This window comes from Oscarella lobularis, chromosome 19 (assembly GCF_947507565.1).
Source record: "Oscarella lobularis chromosome 19, ooOscLobu1.1, whole genome shotgun sequence".
NCBI lineage: Eukaryota > Metazoa > Porifera > Homoscleromorpha > Homosclerophorida > Oscarellidae > Oscarella > Oscarella lobularis.
Genome location: NC_089193.1, coordinates 1,185,057 through 1,208,331, shown reverse-complemented (window position 1 = coordinate 1,208,331; position 23,275 = coordinate 1,185,057). Strand labels below are relative to the sequence as shown.

The 23,275-nt window shown below is 45.2% G+C and overlaps 9 protein-coding genes across 13 annotated transcripts; 6 read left to right on the top strand and 3 right to left on the bottom strand.

Annotated features, from left to right (window-relative positions):
- Window positions 1-28: 28 nt before the first annotated feature.
- On the bottom strand, window positions 29-2,269 carry LOC136198756 (NADH-ubiquinone oxidoreductase 49 kDa subunit-like). The gene is made up of 14 exons (XM_065988786.1): window positions 2,183-2,269; window positions 2,000-2,130; window positions 1,840-1,943; window positions 1,578-1,779; window positions 1,399-1,511; window positions 1,191-1,343; window positions 1,047-1,132; window positions 873-992; window positions 773-824; window positions 628-705; window positions 479-574; window positions 343-426; window positions 231-288; window positions 29-177 (listed from the first exon to the last, which is right to left on the bottom strand). The coding sequence occupies exons 1-14, from the start codon at window positions 2,257-2,259 to the stop codon at window positions 140-142; spliced, it is 1,392 nt and encodes a 463-aa protein (XP_065844858.1). The 5' UTR covers window positions 2,260-2,269; the 3' UTR covers window positions 29-139.
- On the top strand, window positions 2,250-4,716 carry LOC136198754 (uncharacterized). 2 transcript variants are annotated; one of them, XM_065988784.1, is made up of 16 exons: window positions 2,250-2,371; window positions 2,444-2,507; window positions 2,611-2,717; window positions 2,772-2,835; window positions 2,886-2,959; window positions 3,013-3,070; window positions 3,118-3,181; window positions 3,235-3,302; window positions 3,357-3,426; window positions 3,482-3,541; window positions 3,600-3,719; window positions 3,771-3,798; window positions 3,852-3,919; window positions 3,968-4,250; window positions 4,303-4,421; window positions 4,481-4,716. In XM_065988784.1, the coding sequence occupies exons 1-16, from the start codon at window positions 2,298-2,300 to the stop codon at window positions 4,552-4,554; spliced, it is 1,395 nt and encodes a 464-aa protein (XP_065844856.1). In that variant the 5' UTR covers window positions 2,250-2,297; the 3' UTR covers window positions 4,555-4,716. The 2 variants fall into 2 exon arrangements, with proteins under 2 accessions (XP_065844856.1, XP_065844855.1); XM_065988783.1 differs by having other exon boundaries at window positions 2,444-2,549.
- LOC136198776 (ras-related protein Rab-7L1-like) lies at window positions 4,520-6,357 on the bottom strand. The gene is made up of 5 exons (XM_065988813.1): window positions 5,609-6,357; window positions 5,537-5,552; window positions 5,056-5,237; window positions 4,877-4,998; window positions 4,520-4,780 (listed from the first exon to the last, which is right to left on the bottom strand). The coding sequence occupies exons 1-5, from the start codon at window positions 5,882-5,884 to the stop codon at window positions 4,606-4,608; spliced, it is 771 nt and encodes a 256-aa protein (XP_065844885.1). The 5' UTR covers window positions 5,885-6,357; the 3' UTR covers window positions 4,520-4,605.
- Window positions 5,918-8,286, top strand: LOC136198760 (L-gulonolactone oxidase-like). Of its 4 annotated transcripts, none has more exons than XM_065988794.1 (13): window positions 5,918-6,009; window positions 6,069-6,222; window positions 6,284-6,370; window positions 6,445-6,570; window positions 6,632-6,726; window positions 6,790-6,880; window positions 6,941-7,126; window positions 7,182-7,289; window positions 7,358-7,528; window positions 7,582-7,637; window positions 7,699-7,772; window positions 7,831-7,918; window positions 7,973-8,286. In XM_065988794.1, exons 2-13 carry the CDS (start codon window positions 6,217-6,219, stop codon window positions 8,202-8,204), a joined length of 1,320 nt encoding a protein of 439 aa, XP_065844866.1. In that variant the 5' UTR covers window positions 5,918-6,009; window positions 6,069-6,216; the 3' UTR covers window positions 8,205-8,286. The 4 variants fall into 4 exon arrangements, with proteins under 4 accessions (XP_065844866.1, XP_065844865.1, XP_065844868.1 ...); XM_065988796.1 differs by having other exon boundaries at window positions 5,980-6,023; window positions 6,091-6,222; XM_065988795.1 differs by having other exon boundaries at window positions 6,001-6,023.
- A 29-nt stretch (window positions 8,287-8,315) lies between these two features.
- On the top strand, window positions 8,316-9,956 carry LOC136198762 (uncharacterized). The gene is made up of 6 exons (XM_065988797.1): window positions 8,316-8,475; window positions 8,546-8,895; window positions 8,953-9,277; window positions 9,334-9,419; window positions 9,468-9,578; window positions 9,636-9,956. Exons 1-6 carry the CDS (start codon window positions 8,316-8,318, stop codon window positions 9,849-9,851), a joined length of 1,248 nt encoding a protein of 415 aa, XP_065844869.1. The 3' UTR covers window positions 9,852-9,956.
- Window positions 9,957-10,024: 68 nt separating this feature from the next.
- LOC136198771 (tRNA (guanine-N(7)-)-methyltransferase non-catalytic subunit wdr4-like) lies at window positions 10,025-11,704 on the top strand. The gene is made up of 11 exons (XM_065988808.1): window positions 10,025-10,116; window positions 10,166-10,315; window positions 10,367-10,447; window positions 10,497-10,566; window positions 10,615-10,727; window positions 10,775-10,835; window positions 10,893-10,967; window positions 11,023-11,084; window positions 11,142-11,319; window positions 11,380-11,452; window positions 11,555-11,704. The coding sequence occupies exons 1-11, from the start codon at window positions 10,040-10,042 to the stop codon at window positions 11,620-11,622; spliced, it is 1,008 nt and encodes a 335-aa protein (XP_065844880.1). The 5' UTR covers window positions 10,025-10,039; the 3' UTR covers window positions 11,623-11,704.
- Window positions 11,654-13,056, bottom strand: LOC136198766 (uncharacterized). Its single transcript, XM_065988800.1, has 5 exons — window positions 13,047-13,056; window positions 12,598-12,993; window positions 12,429-12,539; window positions 12,223-12,370; window positions 11,654-12,159 (listed from the first exon to the last, which is right to left on the bottom strand). Exons 1-5 carry the CDS (start codon window positions 13,047-13,049, stop codon window positions 11,699-11,701), a joined length of 1,119 nt encoding a protein of 372 aa, XP_065844872.1. The 5' UTR covers window positions 13,050-13,056; the 3' UTR covers window positions 11,654-11,698.
- Window positions 13,057-13,116: 60 nt separating this feature from the next.
- Window positions 13,117-19,698, top strand: LOC136198731 (transforming growth factor-beta receptor-associated protein 1-like). The gene is made up of 29 exons (XM_065988749.1): window positions 13,117-13,227; window positions 13,286-13,338; window positions 13,717-13,813; window positions 13,880-13,943; window positions 13,996-14,030; window positions 14,084-14,170; window positions 14,242-14,349; window positions 14,404-14,475; window positions 14,535-14,597; window positions 14,657-14,719; window positions 14,789-14,886; window positions 14,952-14,991; window positions 15,043-15,135; window positions 15,188-15,283; window positions 17,301-17,405; window positions 17,458-17,557; window positions 17,609-17,664; window positions 17,717-17,758; window positions 17,807-17,929; window positions 17,983-18,053; window positions 18,109-18,177; window positions 18,230-18,302; window positions 18,357-18,491; window positions 18,548-18,648; window positions 18,697-18,808; window positions 18,866-19,026; window positions 19,073-19,142; window positions 19,190-19,380; window positions 19,438-19,698. The coding sequence occupies exons 1-29, from the start codon at window positions 13,159-13,161 to the stop codon at window positions 19,580-19,582; spliced, it is 2,592 nt and encodes an 863-aa protein (XP_065844821.1). The 5' UTR covers window positions 13,117-13,158; the 3' UTR covers window positions 19,583-19,698.
- A 1,642-nt stretch (window positions 19,699-21,340) lies between these two features.
- Window positions 21,341-22,929, top strand: LOC136198768 (metalloendopeptidase OMA1, mitochondrial-like). The gene is made up of 8 exons (XM_065988805.1): window positions 21,341-21,680; window positions 21,741-21,817; window positions 21,878-22,032; window positions 22,085-22,192; window positions 22,241-22,366; window positions 22,426-22,500; window positions 22,546-22,723; window positions 22,772-22,929. Exons 1-8 carry the CDS (start codon window positions 21,361-21,363, stop codon window positions 22,840-22,842), a joined length of 1,110 nt encoding a protein of 369 aa, XP_065844877.1. The 5' UTR covers window positions 21,341-21,360; the 3' UTR covers window positions 22,843-22,929.
- The last annotated feature ends 346 nt before the right edge of the window (window positions 22,930-23,275 follow it).

Genomic DNA, 23,275 nt, shown 5'->3' with positions numbered 1-23,275 from the left:
TGGGCGACGGAACGACGCCACGCCCTCATGACGTTTTCGTCGCGATTCACGACCTTCTCATGACCATATAAGGTAAACACTGGTAAACACGAACGAGTAACAGGAACGCGCGCTATACATTCATAGTCTCATAGTTTTCTCAGCGATCTACTTCACCAAAAACAATATCCATTGTGCCTAGAGACCCCCAGATTAAAAATAATAAGTACTCAAATTAAAGTACAGTATACCTATGATGGCTACCATGTCGGCGAGGAGATGTCCTTGTGTGACAAAATGTAGGCCAGCCTTAGAGAACCTTCTATGTGAAATTATATTACTTAACACACTTGGAAATTTTACCAGATGGGAAAATCCAGGCGCTTTGATTTTGCACTTGTACGGTTTGCTCGTCCCATCTGACACAAGATAAACTCCAAACTCGCCCTAAGAATAACATCATTAGTAGTCTAATATATACTGTACATAGATACAATACTTTTGGAGCTTCAATGGCAGTGTAAGTGGCTCCCGGAGGAACGCTGTATCCTTCGGTGAATAGCTTGAAATGATGAATCAATGCTTCCATGGAATCCTTAGCCAAGACATAGAGGCTCCATAACGTGTTGTCTATAAATCAGCCTTTACTTTCATTTCGTGTCTACTGGGCGGAGAAATCTTGGCGTCGTCGACTTTGACTTCTCCCTCGGGCATTTTATTCAGACACTAGGTACACATGGGGGGGACCCCCATTTCAATAAAGACACTTTATCACGTAACCGCTTCTACTAACTTGATGAATAATTCTCAAACTTTGACGCATTTCATCAACGCGACACAGGTACCTTTATTGATCGCAATGAGATTATTTGAAAATGCGTAATAATTCTGACCTGTCATAGCAGTCTCCGTGACGACCGATAGGCACGTCAAAATCGACCTGATCATAAGCATCGTACGGCTGAACTTTTCTCAAATCCCACTTAATTCCAGATCCTCGCAACATCACGCCACTTAAATATTTTATATTTTAAAATCTATAAGAATTAGAGAGTATTTTTGAAAACCTGAATCCAAGATTGAGAGCGTCTTCAGCGGAGACGATCCCAATGTCAACGACTCTCTGCTTCCATATTCTATTATTAGTCAGCATCTAATATAAACAATAATTCCTGACTAATTAATAAATGTTCTTTCGTTTCTGTGCGCACCTCTTCGAGTTCGTCGATTCTCTGGGAGAACGGTGTCAAGAAATTATAGATGTCGTTCATGAGTCCAATTGGAAGATCTTGAGACACGCCGCCCGGTCGAACGTAGGCCGCGTGCAAACGCGCTCCAGATACTCGCTCGTAGAATTCCATCATCTAGTTTGAGAAGAGAGGGTTTATGCCCCTGACTTTATTGATTCAATAGCGTTACTTTCTCTCTCTCTTCGAAAAGCCAAAAGAAGGGAGTCATGGCTCCGACGTCGAGCGCATGAGAACACACGGCCATTATGTGATTAAGAATTCTCGTTATTTCGCCAAACATTGCTAAATTAATTAATCAATCAATATATAAATAAAATACCGATTAATTAATTAAATAATGACTGATACTTCTTATGTATTTTGCTCTAGGTGGTATATCAATTCCGAGGAGATTTTCGACGGCCAATGAGTAGGCTTGCTCGTTGCACATCATCGAGACGTAGTCAAGACGATCGAAGTAGGGCAATGCCTGCGTGTACGTCTTATATTCGATCAGTTTCTCGGTGCCGCGATGAAGAAGACCGATGTGAGGATCGGCTCTCTGAACGACCTAAAAGGAGAAATTACTATATATAGTATATATTTTCTTTGAATTTTCGTTTGATTTTACTTCTCCGTTTAATTCGCAGACGAGGCGAAGTACGCCGTGTGCGGCCGGATGCTGAGGACCGAAATTCACTTTAAGGTTCGATACCGATTTTTCTGGTACGTAATCTGAAGGGAAAAGCGAAGATGGACGTTTGTTTTCGTTGGTTTGTTCTTTTTCTTACGATCTACGTCCCATTTTGCCGATTCTTTGTCCGGATAGAGTACGTTTCCCGTCATTTCGCCGAGTACTCCTGGAAGTTGCAATGGACGAGCTTCCTGTTCGTCCCTTTGCTGCTGGTGAGGCGAAACGAACCTAAAGGGGCCCCAGTGCAAAAAAAACACGAAACGAACTGAAAATATTATACCTGTTTGCCGCAGACGTTCGAAACGACCGCCAAAGCTGAGGAAGACGGTGAATCGAGCGAAATAGACGAGCTGACATGTTGCCTATACGGGTGTTGACCAGGGATAAATAAACAAATGGCTGCTCGAATGAATTCTTCTCCTCTTCCTCCTGGTTGGGAAATGAAATACGACCAGCGCTCAAGGAGATAGTAATACCAAATAATGACACCGCGAAACAACGATGCTTTGAATTGAGGCTCCTTTTGGGGGGCTTCTCCTAGTTTCTTCATCAATCACGCGACGAAAACGACTTCGTGGGCCGATCCTCGGACATCTATTCCTTTGGTAACGACTAGCGGGAGCCGAGAAAGAAGCCCGAGCCCAAGGGTGTGGGTTAATTGTCTCTTTTGACGAATTTTACTAACTCTCTAACTCTTCGTTCTCCTAGGCAACAAAAACGACGTCTTTCACTCTCGTATCCGACGAGGAGATAAAAAATCTCAAGGAACGATTTCCAAATGCTCCGGAATCTCAAATCAGAAATATTCACACGAGGTTAATTAATTAAAGAAATCGAAATATATTTCTCACTTACAGCATTTATTACAGTACCAGTGGTAACGTTGATCTTACGGTCAGCAGGCTCAAGGCTCTAGGCCATACTGATATGCATGTAATAATTTCAAAATATTTTCTTCTCTTATTGACTAATGATCGTTTTAGGATAGACATATCGATACGCTATCAGTGGAATTTCCTCGTGCGGGTCGCGGACTAATTGAATCAGTGCTTCGAATGTCTGTTACCGTGTATCTTTACATGCTTTTGATTTATTTTTATCTTGGAGCAGGTCCTCTTGGAATCTGCGGACTTCGCGAACTAAATTGAAGGACATGGGATATGCACAGGTATAATATATTCGATTGTTTTTATATTATTTTTATACGCGCTGTAGCCTTCTGTTGCGGCTGCTGCGAAACGAAATCAGGAGGCAAAGGAGAAGACGAGAAGGAAGCAAAGTAAAGCGTTGCGATTTTTAAAGCTGCGGCGTTGTATCTTGCTTTTTGCGCAGTGGTGGATAGATTGGCTAAGGAATTCCCACATGTCGATAAAGAGGCCGTGACTATCTCTTTGGAAATGGTATATAATATATTCTAATGTTTTTTTATTCTCGTATTTGCGCACTGTTGACAGAATGGCTACAATGTGACAAAGGCTAAGGAGACTTTGGAGTCTCAATTTGGTCTACCCAAACCCAAACAAAGTACGCAGAAAGAGTAAATCGGCTAATTTTACATTTCTTTATTTTATTTGTCAAGAAAAGCACGTGTCTTTTCCTTCGGAACTCACGTCCAAGTCTCAAGCCGATAAAAATAGAAGTACGCCCCTCTCCCTCCATAAAAAAAATCGAGAGAGACAGACTACGTTTTCTTCTAGTATTGGCAGCTATGACGTCCAAGTTTCCCTCCTTGGCAAAGGAGAGCATCAAGCTTGCCTTAGAACTCGTTGACTACGACGAAAACATAGCGACAGACGTTCTCCGCCACGAAGCATCAAGTGAGAAATTCTCTTAGATATATATGATCAACTGACTTGATCGATTTTAAGGCGAGGCTACAGCCTCAGCCACCACAAGGTATCTCGGAATCAGAGACGTCTACCGTCTGATTGAGAAGATGTATAATTTAGCTATACTCCTCACGTCTCTCCTCCGCCGTCTCCCGTAGAAACGCGCTTGCCAGCCACGCTATCTCCAGGTACACGCACCATCAATTCAGGTGCATCTATTCATACTAAACGTGTAGTCACGTTCGGGACCGACGACGAGCCGTCCGATCCTTCTTTCAATTTTACCTTTCCTTCGACGTCCTCTTCGTCGTTTCTCGAGTCCTTGAGACCGAAATCTCCTCCCAAGGAGCCGACAAGAGAGCATCGCATCGAACCGCCGAAGCGACAATATCAGCCCCATCGCTACGAACGACAACCCGTCAGAATGACGTTCCCGTCCAATTTCAAATCGAAGCTCAGGACTCCAGCTCAAGGCCCAGATCTCTCATTGTGGCACGGACCAGATGAATCACTCCTAAGGTATATAGAAGGTCTTAGTAAATAGTACGAGTTTGCACACCCCTTTGCGCAGCGACTCGCGCGTTTTCGCTTGTGGTCCTGACAAATCGTTAGCCCGTGGCCCCAATCGTGGAAATCATAGAGGACCGGCAGCGGCACACGCAACGCAAACACGTGAAACGTTCTTTTGCGGTAAAACCAGCCCCTGCTCCCCCCCGGTTCGCATGTACTCGTGCTCTGTTCCCCCCCAGGTCCCCAAGCGTCCCATTTCAAAGGCGCAGACCCGAATCTTCACAAAGGACCAGCAATATATGTTACTCAGTAGAAAAAAAATACTGGAAACGTCAAAATCGATAGCAGCACGGTTACGTTCTCTCTATAAAATTTCCGCTTTGTCTCCTCCCAAACTGCAACATCCCGCTGAAGTTTGTTCCCTATAGTGTTTTGCGATTTCTTTATTAAGCGATATGTACGTGTTCCTCTGTCGTTTCTCGCGTTCCAGCGGCTCCTCTTCCTTCTTCACCTCTTCCAGAACACTCGTTAACAGAGTCCTAATGCAAACGCAGACACGATAAGAATAGGTTATATTAAAAAATTAGAAGCTACACGGCTAAATATTGAATAACATAATGGTGCAATTAGAATACCTAATAGATTCAGAAATATTCTGATCGTTTTTAACGGACGTCTCGATCCATCCAATCAGCCCGTGCTTCGAGCAAAATGCGTCAATCTCCTCCTCAGATACGGCCCTATCTTCCAAGTCACACTAACCCCCCGTAAAACAATTGAAAGCTAAACCCTCGTCTTTCCCTCCCCCCCATACCTTATTAGCTATGAGTAGACAGGGAACGACGCGCCCACTTGGCAAATGAACTTTTAAATCTAAGTCCTTCTTCCATTTGCCGAGCGTGCGAAACGTTTCGGCCCGCGATAAGTCGAAAAAGAGCAAGCAGCCGATTGCGTCTCGATAGTAAACGCGAGTCAAACTACTAAACCTCTCCTGACCTATTGGGGAGAATCAGATAGCTGTTGGAATTTGTTCTATAGTTGACGTGTCTTATGTGTTCAAAAGTGTGTTGATGTGTAGGGGGTCCGTCTATAGGCCTATGCATATGGATCATCACGTTGTGCGCATATATAAAAATGAGAGTGTTTGTATCTGCTAAACGGAGACGTAGCATGTCCACTGATCATGGTAAAAAGAAGTCAGTGCGTTTAGGAGGAACCTCTTATACTTAATTAATTAATTAATACTACTACATAAAAATTATGATGACGCTTTTGGACGTCCGATGTTTGCTTACCTGACAAATCCCACAACTAAGAATTATTGAATTCACTATTGTATCTAGTCTATATATAATGATTTGTTGTACTTGGAGTCGTATTCGCTCCGTTTCGGACCATTTGAGACTTTTAATGGCAAAGTCGACGCCTATCGTCGTCTTGTACGTGGAATCGAATTCTTTGTTGTAAACGTATCGATCGACGAAACTCGTTTTTCCCACGCAAACGTCGCCGATGACGAGCAGCTTAAAAAAGTAGTCTTTCACTTGTCCGCTCATCACGCCGCCGCCGAGATGGAACGACGATTCGACCGATTCGTCACTACTCAACATAGTAGAGCTCACACGTCCGACCTCGTTCTTCATTGATATAAATTGCGAATAGTAACGAAAAACGTAAGGCAAGCTTGCACATTATTGTTCTCTCCTGGATTGCTCCTTTTCCGTTCCATTGCATCGTTTAGCGCACTACAGTACATTAATTTTTCTCGGTAAACGCCCAAGAGTAAGGAACGCTTCCTATTTTGTTTCTTTGGAAGCTTAACTTTAGAAAACCACGCCCATTTGGGAAGCTTGTACTATTATCTATGCTTCTACGTCACTTTTGACGTCACGTGCTCTCAAAAAATCTCGCATTCGACACCTAGCGAATCGCCAGTCGCCTTCGATCCGAGTCCTTGCGTCGCGGACGGCTGAAAATGCAGGTACCCGTGCAGCTCGAGTCCGACTTTCAACTCGTGCTGGACGCGTGATTTTTTCCCAAAGGGAGTGACGTTTTCTAACTGGGCGAAAACCTACTCGTGCACGCCGCGTCTCTATTACGAACCGACGCGAATCGAAGACGTGATGGAGGTATTGAATTTGGAGTCTCTTCCCCCCCCCCCCCCCCCGTCCCGTCCACACATTCGCGACATTCTTTCCTCGAGATTGTCGCCAAGGCGAAGAAGGAGCGCAGGCGCGTGCGCGTCGCCGGAATCGGTCACTCGCCGTCGACAATCGCTTGCACCGACGATTTCATGATCTCGCTGCGAAAAATGAACAGGATCCTGGAGGTGCGCGTAAACACAAGTCATTTGCCACGCCCACGCACGCATGACGTTGGTCCGTAATTAGATTGACACAAAGCGTTTTACTGTGAAATTCGAGGCGGGCGTGACAGTGGCTCAGCTCAATGAAACGTTGCCGTCTCATGGAATGGCTCTAAGCAAGTGGGGGAAGAACGCGAACGTTCGTTCGGTCGATCCTCGTAATTCTATATGAGAATATTTTAGTCAAGGCAGTATAGGAGACATTACTGTCGCCGGTGCCATAGCGACGGGCACTCACGGAACGGGCGTCGCTTTCGGAACTATTTGTTCTCACGTGAAATTGAATTTATTAATTAGAGTGAATACAATAATGTACACTGTGACGTCTCTTTAGGTTTTATCTGTCGACCTTCTGCTCGCTTCGGAAAAGATCGTCGAATGCTCGCGCGACGTCAATTCGGACATTTTTCATGCTACCATGTGCGGGCTGGGAGCAACTGGAATTCTTCTCTCGGCGACGCTGCAGTGCGAACCGGCATTCCATCTGCATCAAAGACAATTCTCGTCTACGCTCCAAGAAGTATGCGTCGTCGTTGTCATCGTTGTCGTCATAAGGAAGAAATTTTTACTCTAAGGTTCTTGATAATTTGGAATCTCTCGTCAATTCGTCAGAGCACTTTCGTTTCTGTTGGTATCCGCATACCGAGAATGTTGTCTATTGGAAAAACAGCAGAACGTCCAGAGTGCGTTACAGGCAAAGTGTCTTCGGGTCTGAATTTGCATGTCTTTTCTTTCCCTCCCCCCCCCCAAGCCTCCCGTGAAATGTGGCAGCTGGTTTTGGGACTACGCAATTGGCTATTACTCGCTCGAGTTCATGTATTGGCTGAGTTCTTTCTTTCCCTCCCTTGTACCAAGCATAGCAAAAACCTACTTCAATTTGCTCTACAAGCACCCAAGGGAGGTCATAGACAGAAGCGACAAAGTAGAGAGATGAGAGTGAAAATATAATAGTTTTTCTTAGAGCGTTCTCTTCAGGTATTTAGCTTTGAGTGTCTCTTTAAGCAATACGTTATGGAGTGGGCCATTCCAAGGCATCGCGAGACTTCATTGTAGACGCTATATCCATAATAGTATTTTCTATTCTATGTGTAGACGTGAGACAGCGAGTGTTTTGCTCCAGCTTAAGAAATGGATTGAAGAGAGCAAATTTCCGGCTCACTTTCCAGGTGAGATACACCAAATAGATAATTTGTATTTTAGACTTAGAGTCTAAACTTTTATAAGTCGAAGTCCGATTTGTAAAAGCGGAGGAGTTTTTTCTAAGTCCAGCGTATGATCGAGACTCCTGCTACATCAATATCGTTATGTACAGGTTAGGAGGAGCTAAAAATTATTCTCAAACATTCAGGAGATCTTACGTGCGTAGACCCTACGGAAAGGACATTTCTCACCACGAATATTGGCATGCTTTTGAAAAAATAGTCCTTTCCGCCGGTGGTCGTCCCCACTGGGCAAAGGATCACGGCATCAGAGCAAAGGAATTTGCCGGTATGTACCCCCGGTTTGGAAAGTATTTGCAGGTGAGAGAAAGCGTCGATCCAAACGGCCTATTTCTCAACGAATACTTGGAACACGTTCTGGTCGACGAGAGCAAGTAAAAAACATTTGTAGCGCTGTGGACTTATCCGGGGGACCGTGCACTTTGTTTTTGTACCTGTAATCTCATTGGCTCGCAGTCCATTGTCGAGCTCCGCACACGCACACGCAAAATGGGTTGCTCGGACAGCAGAGCTGCTCTCTCCTCGCAAAGCAATCGCGATATAGGCGCCGATTCGCCTTACGTCGAACCGGCTCGAGCGGACATCGAGGTCGGATCGCAGGTAGCGAAAGTTGTCCAAGAGCACCGACCACTCGTAGCTCTCATCTTCGGTACTGTACTGTACTTGTGTGTAACGCCTCCTTTCTCTTCACAAACCACGCCTTTTTCCTCTAATTGAAGGCGGTCCCGGAACGGGAAAAGGAAAGACGATCGATCATCTCTGCTCGATGTTCGGCTTTCAGTTGATCAGCGGCGAAGATCTGATGCTCAGATCGCTGCCGAAAAAAGTCAAGATATCGCGAAATGTCGTGCTGACGACGAATCGCGAAATCATGCAATTTCTCGAGGAGGAGCCTCATCACTTGACGATCGAGTGGCTCTTCAAATTGGTTTTGCAGGAGTTAAGAGCCGCTCCAAAGGAGCAGTCTCTGTTCTTGATCGATCTCATGCCCAATTTGAAGTTCATGCTCAAAAACGAGAACCTAGTCAAAGAGAGGTGCTGCGAAGAAATCGAAAAATTTGAAAAAAACGTAACTGGCAGTGGAACTACTGTTGTATTACTAATCCATTTTCATCTCGCCTTTTAGTTTCCGGGGACAATTGCTCTCGAGCTCGAACTTCCGTTCGCGATTTTCTTCCGCAATTTGACTGCTCATCTGAACAATGCAAATGATCCAAGCAGCGGCGCCCAAACGGACGAAGCGGACGCCGGAAAGACCCAACGTCGACACGCCTTGCACGAAAACGCCGCTCGACCATTCGTTGCATACTACAGAAAAGCCAATCGACTCGTGACGATCGACGCTCGATCGGGCGACACGGACTCGGTGTGGGAAGCGGCTCGACACTTCATAGCGGAACGAGAATTGCCTGTTAAAAAGCACGACGATACGGTGGTATTTTTCAATTTCGGTATATATAAGGGATCCTAAAGCTGCTCTTTATCTAAGTGCACGTTTATTTCTCAGAGGGCGTAAAAGAAAATTGGGAAAAAATTGACATGCACTCTATAAAGCTCGAGGAAATAGTTCCGTCGCCGTTATCGGCTTCAGTGGTAAAATATTGTATATGTACATGCGTTTAGGATAACCTGATTTCTAAGGGAGACGTTCTGCAATTCTTGGCTCGATACATAGAAACCACGTCCTGCGAATGGTCCAAATTTGTTATCGATGTGGAGGGCACATCCTTGGCCTTGACCACAGCACAAGAAGTCAGTACTAGTAGTCAATTATAATACTGACCAACTAAGATTTTTTTGATCGTTTAGTTTAAAAAAGCTATTCTCTTTCGATCCGAGCCAAACGGATTTCTTAACAATTGCCTCAGGGAGTTGGATCGTCTGACGGGAAATAGGTCAGGCTCGTCGCTGTTCAAGGCGTTCTGTTCGTCCGAAAATGAAACGCTCATCTTTCCCAAGTCGTCAGACGAAGAAATGTGCCGAAGATTAACTGTCGCCTTCTCTGAAACACACAGGGAATTGTAAATCACGACTGATATTCTAAACAGCTATACGTAGTAGTAGTATCTGCTTTCGTTAACAATCTCTATAGAGAAGAAAGTATTTATTTTCAAAATCTAAATTTGAAAATGGGATTCCGCTTTTTTGTTTTTGTTGCAAATAATTGGCTGGTGTAAATAGTGCGTCCTAACGTGCGCGCGAAAGCCGAGAACATGGCCTTCGTTTTGTGCTTGCCATCGTCCGAGACGACTGTCCTGATATGCAAAAACAGGCTCAAAAGAATAGAAAGGTTTCAATTCTACTCCCAGTTCTTTCTCGGGCGCTACGCGACCTCCCAGAACGAAGCAATCGAGCGAAACGCTTCGTCTCGCGGGCGACGCCGCCATCGCCGCGACAACGAACGCCGAAGGGACTCAATTAGCAGTGGCCTTCGATAACAAAACCCTCGAAATATGGAACACGACCGAATGGACTCGAGTTAGCGCGAGGTGACGCGACAAAACGGAAAAAAAACATTTGTATTCATTTTCCAACCACAGAGAGACGTCCAAGCGGGCGATGGCTCTAAAATTTCACGGTGGCAATTTGTACGTCGCTGACAAGTCTGGTGACGTTTACAGGTACAGTCGTACTCTCTACTTCATCACAATGATTTTTTATAATATTTAGATTTTCCGTCGGTGATTCTGAACATTCTGGCGAATTGATACTAGGCCACGTGTCTATTCTACTCGATTTGGTCTCCTAAATCGTAGTGCTATTTTATATGACTCTCTCCTTCTCTCAGGAAGTGTCTCCTGACGGCAAATACGTCATCAGTGCAGATCGAGACGAAAAGTTGAGAGTCAGTCACTTGCCGAATGCCTACAGCATCAAAAGCTTTTGTCTCGGACACACTAAGTACAGTAGGCTCGTGCACCCTATATAGTAAACGAACGTTGGGATAGATGTGTTAGTCAAGTAAAGATTCATCGATTGAAGCCAGCGTTTGCTTTATCGGGATCTGGGGTAGGTACGTAGATACGTGTCGGCTTGGCTGTGCTATTGGGTTTTGTATGCGCGTAGGATGGATTTCTTGGTGTGTGGCGCTATGAAACGGGAGAAAATTGTTCGATGACTAGCGTTTTAGCTGAATCGAAGGCAAGCGCTTCGAAGTTTCTTAGAGCTTTCAAGCCTCAATTGTCTCTGAGAGCAGGAGGCAGTGACAACGATAGCTTGCAGTTCTGTTAGCGATTTAGTGGCGGTCTCTTTGAATAGGTCAACTGCTTAGTGTATAGTTTTCTTTTTTTCGTCTCTGACTTTCTTTCCTTGCAGACATGCGTCGGTTTTTCTGTACGATTTCTGTTCTCGGTCGAATTCTTTGCGTCGTCGTGGAGTGGCCGCCGTTTCCGCCGAAGTTCTTCACGTGGCTTTTGATAGCTCGGACAAACTGTGGGTGCTGACCGCAAATCAAAAACAGCCTATAGCAATAATAGAATATGCAAATGAAGAGGTACTTTTTATGCGGTATAGAAATTTATCTGGGGAGTGTAGTAGGAATTTTTTATTTCAGATAAAGTTGGTGGCAACTGAAAATTATTTCGGAAACCTCGACGTCACCGTTCAAGATTCGACCTTTTTTGAAGGTAAGAAGGGGTTCCAATAGGCGGTTAGTATATGCATCCGTACACCGCGAGCATTGTCCCAATCGATCAACGACCGTATTAGACATCTTAGCTGCACTTTAGATCGACCTGCAATTCGAAACTGGAACTTGCTAAAAAAGGCCTCAGCTAGGGAAGAATCCGACGTCTAATTCCTTAATACGATTTGCACTATTTTCAAATCCTAGCCGGGCTAGCCGTGCGGTTTTATATTGCATAACCCATGCACTACAACCACGACTTGACAAACTGCCTAGCTCCCGCAGTTATTGCCTCGTGCACAATGTCCCTTGCTAGCTTCGTCACATCGACTTCGTCGTCGATGTCTCTCTTCTGAGTCGTTCCCTTTATCATTGTTTTGTCGGTGAAGACGACCTTCCGTTCGCTATTCTTCGGGGCGGAACGTGTAGTTGGACGTTGATTCGCACTGTAGAGAGTCGGTAGTGCGAATTGTGGGGACGGCAGGCCGCACGCTTCGCGATATCTCTGAGCGTACTGGTTGGCCGAGACGACTTGCTTTATCGCGATGGGGCTGCTTTGAAATTTGCCGTACGTTATGGCGATGTCTTCGCGAAACGCGTCCAAATGCGACGCTTTTCTGCGACACGATTTGTTGAGAAAGGCCTGCGATTGTTCGTATTTCTCTTGCGACACGAGCCTATTCGTTTTCCTTCGCTGTTGCTCGACTCCTATATTAGAAAACGCGACTTATATATGACGCTATATAGTTTTGTCGTGGACTAATATATGACTTCTTTGCTTTTCGTGGAGTAGAGCGTATAACTGTTGCCTTTGCGCTGATCGAATTTTTCTCATTTCTTCCTCTGTTCGCCTTTGTTTCGCGTCCTCGTCTCTCTGTTGCTCGATTGACGTCATAAGTCTTTTCATTCTTTCTTCGGCCTGTAATTGAGAGAGCGGAATTGCCTATAATTCCCGTTCTTGCTTGCACAGTACGTACTTTCTGTTTACGTTCCTCAAGAACGTTTTTTCTTCTTTCGTTTAGCTCCTTTTCCCTCTTCTCTCCTCTCGATATAAGTTTCTCAGTTTTTGTTCTTCTAACAATTCGTTCCTGCATGCACACTCATACGTTTAGTACTGAAAACGCTGTATTTAGTCATCAGGCTAACTTTCATCTGTTCAATTGCTCTCGTAGCAGACCTCTTTCGTATTTCCCTTTCTCTCCTCGCCTGTTGCATCTCCTTTCGATTTGTCAGCTCTGATTTGATCCTTTCTCTCGTCGCTGCATCCTGCCTTAGCTGCTGCCTCATTCGCTTTCGATTTAGTTCCTCAGCCTTCGTCCTTTCTCTGACGAAGATCTTCACCTTTTGTATTCTCTCATCCACCTGGCTCCGCTCCTTGAGAGAACCATTTTCCGACAAAATTCCTCTGCTAATTAATAATTTTCTGATTGTTGGTTTGGCGTGAAAATGTTTCAGGTGTCTATCTGTGAGACTATTGTACGGAGAATGAGAACAATACGGATTGGTCAAGTCGAAATCCGGCGTTGGTGCAGGAGGACTTGTCTGAAAAATAAGAAATAAAACTACCACGACGCCGAGCTCTTCGAACACCTAACCATCCTCTGGCGATTGTGACGTCATAATGAAACTCTCGTAAGCGTGCCTTTTGAAATAGCGTGCGCTACCGCATTGTTTACTCGTCGATTTTCTGCGACTCGAAAGGCAGAGATGGCGTTCAAGGCATTCGAAATAGTTCCCGTGGTCGAGGACTTCTTCAGCGACAAACCAAAGACAGCAGTAAGCCCACTGAACGCGTAAAAAGATCCGATATTCACGTGAGAACCTCTCGACGCAGATCGAATGCCTCGAATGCGACGAAGACAATCTCTACATAGGAACGTCAGACTGGTAAGCATCGCAAAACGGTGCATTAAAGCCTTAGCACAGCAACCAATGGAAGGCGTGGTCAGGGAGAGAGATCCTCTTCTCAACAAAGAGCCGGAAAAGAAAAAGACATCTGTGTATACGTATAGTCGAATTCTACTCGCGCAATTTACCTTGCACTATCGAGAGACAAACAAAGGGTCTGATTAGTTAATGACACCAGAGAGGTTGTACTACTGAAATGGTCACTCCATGAGAAGTGGTCATTAGATACTTACCAGTGTAATCATAGTACAGGCTGACTTGGTATAGATAATAGAGGTTTGCAGTGACACGTAGTCTCGTCTCTCGTTCATAACAGAGGTCCGAGCTAAAGACAAACCTGCTTTTTCTCTCTCTTAGTGTCATCGTTCATTATCGCTTGAAAGAGGGCACCTCTCCTGTGTCGGGACGAATAACGTTTCAATGCCAGCAACTAAATAGACGGGGCTTGGGCTCAGTACGTTCGATTCTTCCATCTTATGTATGCATATAGAAAAAAGGTGACACTCGTTTTTGCGTGCAGAAAAAACCGGTCAGTCAGCTAATACTTGCATCCTTGCTATCGAGACTATTTGTCTTGTCAGATGGTATGTAGATAGAGCTATTGATGATGGTTCTTTCTATATTGACGTTTCTTAGGCACTGTCTTTCTTCTGAAGATACAGGGTCTTCAGGTTCGATAAATCTCTTATATTCTCGTCACACGTTGCCATCCGTTCTACTTCAGCTCGTCGATCCGGGCGTGAAACTCAAGAACGTTTCGGCCATGTGCCATAACGAGAGCATCGACTCGTCAACTCAAACTAAATTTGAAGTCAGAATCATCATTTGCTATATATGGAAATTAGTTAATTGTACGTCTCACCTCTCACACGTCTGTCGCAGATTTGCATAGCGTACACTCGTCGAAAACTAGTCACAATTTACACGTTGACCGAGGAGAGACTGATAGCGCTACGCGACATTCCTTTTCCGGACGTTGTTGTTACCATGGTGAAAAGGCCGAACAGAGAGAAAAGAGACTTGACTCGTTCTTTTTTTTGACAGATTCGGGACGGACCGGATATTTGTGCCGCTCTGCCTAGTGACTATTGTCTAGTCGATATAACAACTAATAGAGTAATGAATATTTGAATTGGATAAGGATAAGGAGTGTACAGTTTTTTTCTTTGTTTTAGAAAATAGATATTTGTTCGTACGAATCGGAAACGACGCGTCCTGTTGTAAAGAGAATTACGATGGTATGGGGTAGAAATAATCAGTTGGTCTCTGTAATTCAATCGTTGATTGATTGATGCAGGGAGAGTTTCTCATACGTCAAGGAGAGCTCGGCTTGTTCGTCAACGAGTCAGGCCAGGCAAAAGTAAGCAGTTGAACGTGGGGGGGGGGGGGGGGGGGGGAATATATATTTGATGCTATATATCCGACCTAGTATCAGCCTTTGAATTGGTCCTCGTTGGATGTCAGATACACCGCCTACTCGTTTCCTTACGTTCTCGCTCTCAGCGCAACCAATGTGACCGTGTACAGGTGGACGATAACATATGAAGGGGGCGTACGAACGGGCATTTCTTGACGACGTTTTTCTCGTCTAGTGTTTTAGATCAAGAAAGGAAGCAATCAATTTTATTTCAGGTTGGTTACACCTCCTCCTTATGCGTTTGAAGTAGTACTTTCTTTTCCCAGGGTGGAAAAGTGCTGGGCGATTTTGGAGAGAGGGTCCTAGTGGCTTCAGACAAACGCGTTTATGCTTTGTGTTCTATTCCGTTCAGCAAGCAGGTGCCAACGATCGATATTTCAGCTCTCTTTGCAAAGCCTTTTTTCGTTGTAGGTTCAATCTCTATTTTCTCAAATGAAAATAGCCGAAGGCTTGCAACTAGCCAAAGTTGGCTTTGGCCTCTCTCTGGATGAAGCACAGCAGAGACAGGTTAGAAGCCTTCACGCTGTCAAGACTACAGAGATCGATGCTGGAGCGACTAGCTTCGAGAAATCTCGAAATTTCGAACAAAAGCATCGATTTTCTATGAACTGCGCGTTCGAAGTTCACGAACGTAGTTCTATATTAGTTAGGATCTTAGCATATTTCACTTGGCACCGGCGCAGCGCGCCGGTGCCCAGTGAAATATGCTAAGATGGGTGTGGTGGGCGGGGGCGGCGGCGGGGAGGATGGCGGTTATTTTTTTCGCGATTTTCTCGTCCAAAACTAAAGATTGGTCGATCCCATGAATCAAAAAAGTTCTATAACCCAACAATCTACTAGACTAGAAAGAGAAACGGTCGAATCGAGTCGAAAGCACCAAAATAACGAGATTTTCCAATCGCATTGCGATTTTCTCGCCTAAAACGAACGATCCGTCGAATCGACGCAATCGAAACGCTTTAGAATTGCAATTTCACTTCAACTAGTAGAAGAAACGACTGAATCGCGCGAAAAAGGACCAAAATATCGCCATTCTTGGTCTCCCACGCACAAAATGTCGTTCTTCTAACATCTAGTTCACCGCTAGTACGAAATCGCCGCTCTAATGGCTTTTCTAGACACGCTTAGTCTCTCGACACCTACGAAGATCGATGTTGGAACGACTAGCTTCGAGAAATCTCGAAATTTCGAACAAAAGCATCGATTTTCTATGAACTGCGCGTTCGAAGTTCACGAACGTAGTTCTATATTAGTTAGGATCTTAGCATATTTCACTTGGCACCGGCGCAGCGCGTCGGTGCCCAGTGAAATATGCTAAGATGGGTGTGGTGGGCGGGGGCGGCGGCGGGGAGGATGGCGGTTATTTTTTTCGCGATTTTCTCGTCCAAAACTAAAGATTGGTCGATCCCATGAATCAAAAAAGTTCTATAACCCAACAATCTACTAGACTAGAAAGAGAAACAGTCGAATCGAGTCGAAAGCACCAAAATAACGAGATTTTCCAATCGCATTGCGATTTTCTCGCCTAAAACGAACGATCCGTCGAATCGACGCAATCGAAACGCTTTAGAATTGCAATTTCACTTCAACTAGTAGAAGAAACGACTGAATCGCGTGAAAAAGGACCAAAATATCGCCATTCTTGGTCTCCCACGCACAAAATGTCGTTCTTCTAACATCTAGTTCACCGCTAGTACGAAATCGCCGCTCTAATGGCTTTTCTAGACACGCTTAGTCTCTCGACACCTACGAAGATCGATGTTGGTACGACTAGCTTCGAGAAATCTCGAAATTTCGAACAAAAGCATCGATTTTCTATGAACTGCGCGTTCGAAGTTCACGAACGTAGTTCTATATTAGTTAGGATCTTAGCATATTTCACTTGGCACCGGCGCAGCGCGCCGGTGCCCAGTGAAATATGCTAAGATGGGTGTGGTGGGCGGGGGCGGCGGCGGGGAGGATGGCGGTTAGTTTTTTCGCGATTTTCTCGTCCAAAACTAAAGATTGGTCGATCCCATGAATCAAAAAAGTTCTATAACCCAACAATCTACTAGACTAGAAAGAGAAACGGTCGAATCGAGTCGAAAGCACCAAAATAACGAGATTTTCCAATCGCATTGCGATTTTCTCGCCTAAAACGAACGATCCGTCGAATCGTCGCGATCGAAACGCTTTAGAATTGCAATTTCACTTCAACTAGTAGAAGAAACGACTGAATCGCGTGAAAAAGGACCAAAATATCGCCATTCTTGGTCTCCCACGCACGAAATGTCGTTCTTCTAACATCTAGTTCACCGCTAGTACGAAATCGCCGCTCTAATGGCTTTTCTAGATACGCTTAGTCTCTCGAAACCTACGAAGATCGATGCTGGAGCGACTAGCTTCGAGAAATCTCGAAATTTCGAGCAAAAGCATCGATTTTCTACGAACTACGCCTTCGAAGTTCACGAACGTAGTTCTATATTTAGTTGGGATCTTAGCATTCACACTACCAAGACTGCAATGATCTCTTTTTTTCCTTCAGAAAATACAAGAAGTTGAACAGCAAGCAGGCTTTGCTTATCTCTCCGCCGGAGACTTTGATTCGGCGGCTAAGCACCTTAGAGAGGGTGACGTCGACGTGAGAGAGGTAGGCGACGAGGATTTGCATGACTACATTGGACCGATTCTTTATTTCCCAGTTGGTGGCTCTTTATCCCAAGCTCTTACCTCGAAAATTCAAATTCACTTCAAGTTTATACGAAGACAAGAATCATTTGATATCAGACATAGAATCAATTGGTTATATAGTCAAATTCGTTATTTGAAAAATAGCTAATTTTTTTGATGTAGTAAAAGGAAATCCAGCTATGGAAGCTAAAGCAAACGAATTTCTAATGAACTATTTGGTATAAATTCATATTGTTTTTTTCGGTAGGTTTATTTTGGAATTTATCCTAGGCTGATATTCGATTGAAGCCGGCTGCCTATGGCAGACGCGAAGTATAAAGAGACTGCAGAAATTCCAATGACGTAACTGAGCTTCTTTAGATTGTCGACACTGTCTTGCTGAAATTGTACGCCAATTTGAATTCGCCTCACTTGCATCAACTGATAGCGAGTGAAAATTGCTGCGCTATAGATGAGTCTATAGCGTATTTGAAAGATGCAAAAGTAAGCGTTCAGCGAGAGAGGGAGACGTTTGGTACGAGCGATAGTCTGTGCAGCAACATCATGCCGTGGCACTCATGCACTGTTCCAATAACGATGCAAAGAGTGCGTTAGACACGTGGAAATCGTAAGTGCAATGAAAACGCGAACGCCATTTCACATATTGAGACCTTGTTTTATAGTATCGTCGACGGCGAATTAACAGACGAAAGCTTTCCAGGGTTTAGCTACATAGTAGAGTTTCTCTCTAGGTTAGCGCGTTTCTTTGTACTCTTTCAAAAGCGTAGACACTATATCGTATAGTTATGGCGAGCACGAAACTGTTCTGCAGTACGCTGACTGGGCCCTAAGGAAAGATCAGGAGGAAGCAGTCAAAGTATCGATAGCAGAAGCGGGATTCTTTGATTGCTCTCGTGACCATTTGTCGTAGATTTTTACCGATCGTCCCCATCGTGAAACGCCTCATCCTAAACTCAGTCCTGAGTCGGTTTTGAAATTTTTGCAACCTTATAACACCGCTCTCAAATTGTTTCTGCAAAATTTGATATTTAATAAGAAAGTCGAGGTGGGCGAAGTGGAATCGTTTTAGACTAAGGGGAAGAAAAATTGGGCGTGTTTCAGGACGAGAGGCTTCACACTCAATTGGCTCTACTCTATCTCGACGATGTTCTCGCTTTGAAAGCCGATCAGTCGTCGACGCGAGAAAAGATCTTAGCAGCTCGGTGATTAGAAAAGGAGATGATATTTTTCTTATATATTGCTTTATTTAGTTATCAGTTGAAGCATTTGCTCGAGTGCTCGTCTCGTTACCAAGTATCATCTTTATTGGATCGAATAAGGGGCACGGACCTTCACGCTGAATGCGCTGTCTTGTACGGCAAGGTCATCTGCACAACGTTTATATATAAAAAATTAGAGTCTTAGTCTCCTTTGCTTCAGATGGGCGAGCACAAGAAAGCCTTGAACCTACTCGTTCACAAACTTCAAGACTATCACCAGGCGGAGCGCTACTGCGTACTGAACTCTCAGGGAAAGGATCGAACGTTCCAAAGGCACTTGTTCCAGGAACTACTCAAAGCGTATCTACAGCCCACCGAAAGGTTTGAATTTCTACAGGCAAAGATGTATGCTATAATAATGATATAGCGCCGTGCCACTGGTGGCCCCAGCTGTTGATCTACTGAACAGCCACATGGCTGAATTTGACGCCGTGCAGGTCAGTGATTTCTTTATTCCAGAAGAGGCATCATTCACCGTGTGCAGGTTCTTGAGCTGATTCCTGATACTTGGTCCGTTGGCCTGGTTTCGACTTTCCTCACTCGTTCCCTACGCCTGAGTCTGTCTCGATGTCGAACGACGAAGATCGAGCACGGCTTGGCGAGAGGCGAGCGCGTTCAGCAGCACGACGTTCATCGCTATTCGACAGCAAAGGCGATATCAGTGGGCGAAGACAGGCACTCGCAATCGCGCATTCCAGTCCCCAAACGGTATTTGATTTTTCGTCTTATTAGGCTCTGTCAAGTTTGTCGACGGCCCTTCAATGATGCCACCGTCGTTTGTTATCCGAACGGAGTCGTTACCCATCTTCATTGCGGTCGAAATAAGGAGGTGTGTCCGGTAACAGGTAAACAATTTGGTAGCTCGAAACGATCGTAGTTTGCACGGTCGTTTGTTTCGTCTTTGATCGAATGAAGCGATACCTTTTGTATAGTTTCGTTTTTTTTACCCACAGAAGGTACCCACTCAATATAGTAGCAGCCCTGTCTACCGATCACACCGCAGTTTTCATTTCACAACCATTTATTCATTAATTAACGAAAACTGGCAGCGCAACTATAAAAAACCGACACATTGTTAGCGAAAAGAGAACTGAAATCGCGATATTTTCGTCCAAACGCTCGGTTTCGAGAGAAAAAACCCAAAATGTCAGCCACAATCGTTTCGTTGATAGAAATCGCGTCGATTCGAGCAAACGCGAGGCAATATCGGACGACGTTCGTCGTTCTTCCGTCGTTCTCCTGCCGTTCCTTCGTGTTCGCGATGGCTTCGAGCGGCGAGGACGACATCTAGTCGCGATTCTCGCTCGTTTTCCTTCGCGAGCGGTCTCGAGACGATTTAGTTGATTGAAGACGTCGTTGCGGATGGTCTAGGTAAAGAAAAGGGAGGGAGAAAAGACAAAAAATCGCCATGTGAGATTCGAAGCCGGGGATTTCGCTCGCGCGCGAAACGAAGGCCCTACGAAAAAGAAAGAAATGAGTCTAAGCGTTGCAGTCCTTATTCAAATGCAAAACGCAATACACGTGGTCGGCGAAACGCTCGAAAAAGAAGGAGCCGCCATGTTTTCAGCGCCAAATCGAAGGAATTCGGTGACGTAAAGAGCACGTGCAAAGGTGGAGCGAATTTCAACAGCAAATCAGCGTAGCGTTGCCTTGGTGAAATGATCTCATCGATGATATCATTGGCTATTGCATCATGCTCGATATAAAAGCGGCGGACCAACGCTCAATCTTCAGTCTTGCGCTAGGGTGGGGGATGTCAACGGACTGAACCTTTGAGGTCGATCGTGAACTGGGAAAGCTGATTGTTGGTCATCAAAGCGTTTTCGTCTTATGTCGATGCTCACTGAAACTGTCAGGCGCAGTGGACGGGCGTCGCGCGAGTTCTTCTCGCGGCGCTACATCGGCACTGGGGGTCGAAAGGGTCGTGGACAACTTGGGTTGCGAAGTCAGGCGTTCTGCGTTAAGCTGAGCGGGCGTCTGGCTAAGGTTTGCCACTTACTGCCAAAGAAACGTGTGGGGGCCCAGTGTCTCGTGGTATTTCCTCACTCGGATTAGTGATCTATAGTTGAAAGATGACCCGACCCCCAGGACAAAAAACGCTGACCCTCAATTGGTGGACTCGGTAAGCGCTTTGTAATTCCTCTCCCGACACGGTAGGCTCGCTTCCTATCTAAGCGAAAGTCTACGGCCTCCTTGGGGCCCCGGTACGACGCGGTCGGGGGGACGGTGTGGGAGAGCCGTTCTCGATCCAGGCCGTACCGGTCGTGATTGGGCCTATGAAGCAAGGTCTCGCTTCCAAAATTTTTGGGCCACTAACTGCGTTCGAACCTCCACGTTGGTGTGGCCTGGTTAATGCCGATGCGAACGCATCACAAAAAGGTACGTACACGGGCGTATAGAACAAATTTTATCTTTCTCTTTCTTAGGTACTCTTATTCAAGGCTAGGAGATGCAAAGCCGCAACGAAGAAAGGATTCTACAGTAATTAGTTGTCTGTCCATGCACGCATGTAGACTACGCATTTGATTCGATTTTTTCGTACTTAATAAATTCCTACGCAGCCTTTTCAGCGATCAGCGAGCGTCTTCCGGAGAAGTTTCGAGTTGCAATGTGTAGGCTAGCGTGCGCATCGTAGCTCTGTGCTTTTCGTGTGTGATGTTCCTTAGGCATTTTCTTCGCGAAAATAGACTCATCTTCCTTCCCAAGACGTCGTGTCGCTCTCCTTTCCACGTGTCGTCTTCGCGAAACGCTTTCTGGCTCACCGGTCCCGTTATATATCGAGTGGTGGCCTTTTTTGGGGGAAAATTTTTGAAAAGAGCGTGGAAAAAATTGCCTGAAGCAAAGCGAAATCGCGTAACGCAGGTATTTCGAAAGAATCGCCTAAAAATGGCGTACGCGTCAATGAGCGCAGCGGGACTCACCGTCGCATATTACGGCTATCATCTTGAAAGTGCTCCAATCACCGAAAGAAAGAGGTAAGAGAGCAATGAGATTATTTTTGATTAATTAATTCCATGACACATTGTGACGTACAGGTTCATAACTGTGTCTAAAGATGACGTAAATTCCTTGTCCAATATCTTGCTGTCGATTCAACTCAACGAATTCAAAGGTCGAAATAAAAGGATGGGGGGTGGATGGTGAGATGATCACGTCGTCTTTTACTCCCCAGAGTCTCTTCTCGATTACGACGACATTCGACATCAACGAGTTAAAAAAATGGCGTTCAAACTAGTGGAATCGAATCAATTATCAAAACGTTTTCCAGAGATAGAATGGAAAATTACAGTGATCAACAGTCCAGTCAGGAATGCTTTTGTCATGCCGGTAAGGAGAGACGAAGACAGTAGAATATTTTCACGTCAAGGCTTTCTTATAGAACGGTGTGATTGTAATGTTTACGGGCATGCTCGACTTGTTGCAGACGGACGATATGCTGGCTGGCGTTCTCGGTCACGAAATGGCTCACGCTGTGCTTGAGCACATGGTAGAAAGACGAGCAGACAGGAAATACTATCTAACGTATTTTGCACAGAGGGAAGCTGCCAGTCGAGATCGATTCATAAACTTCTTTTCGTTGATTATAACGACTGCTGCTTGGATCGTTCTTCCCGACGTCGCGGCCTTTTTTACGCAGTGGTTTCACGAGAGGACAGCCTCTGTAAGAACCAAGCAGACGTACGACAGCAGCCGGCCAGTTGATGATCTTTTTCTAAATAGGTGCTATTGAAACTGCCCTATTCAAGGAAATTAGAAAACGAAGCGGATGCTGTTGGTCTAACGTTTGCCGCTAAGGTCAGATTGGGACTGCGGTCTTTCTCAACCTTTTTGCTTCTTTAGGCTTGTTTCGATGTGAGGGAAGTACCTGTGCTATGGCGTGCGTTTCAGAGCAACGAAGAAATTGGCTTGGAGTGGCAGTCAACTCACCCTGATTCGAGCCATAGAGCTGAATCGCTCGAGTTGTTGATGCCCGTCGCTCTAGCTCAGAGAAACGAATGCAAGTGTGCCACGCTTCCCGGTATCACGTTTGATCATCAGTCACACTCTTTATGTCGTTCTTTTTTAGAAAGGAATCTCATGTATTTTGAGGCTTTGGTACAACAAGTTGAGACCAAAATGGCACACAGTACTATTTAATCGCTACTTTTCATTTTTTGTACATTTCAGTGGAGAGACGGTGCCCCGTTATAGTCTGCTACTACAGACGTGATACTGCAACCACTACACGCACAGTATCTCTCTTCTATCTATGTCCAGATTAGGGGCCCCTGGGTATGTCCGTCCCTTCGCCACGTGACTGTTCACGTGGCGAAAGGTCAGTATCTTGCACGGCACAGCTCCCGTAATATGAGGTCGCTCGTCGCGACGATTTTCGTTGCGATTCTCCTTTCAGATCATGTATCGTGTTTTCTAAGATCTTGCAGCCACAGTAAAAGCTACACGTGTAGACTAACTAAGAACTCGTAATTTTTACGTAGGATCTCAGTGCCGATCTCAGTGGGTAGTCGGTTGTCGGCCGCTACAGGGATTCATGAAAACGTGTCACTTGCCATACGGACCCTGCCACACT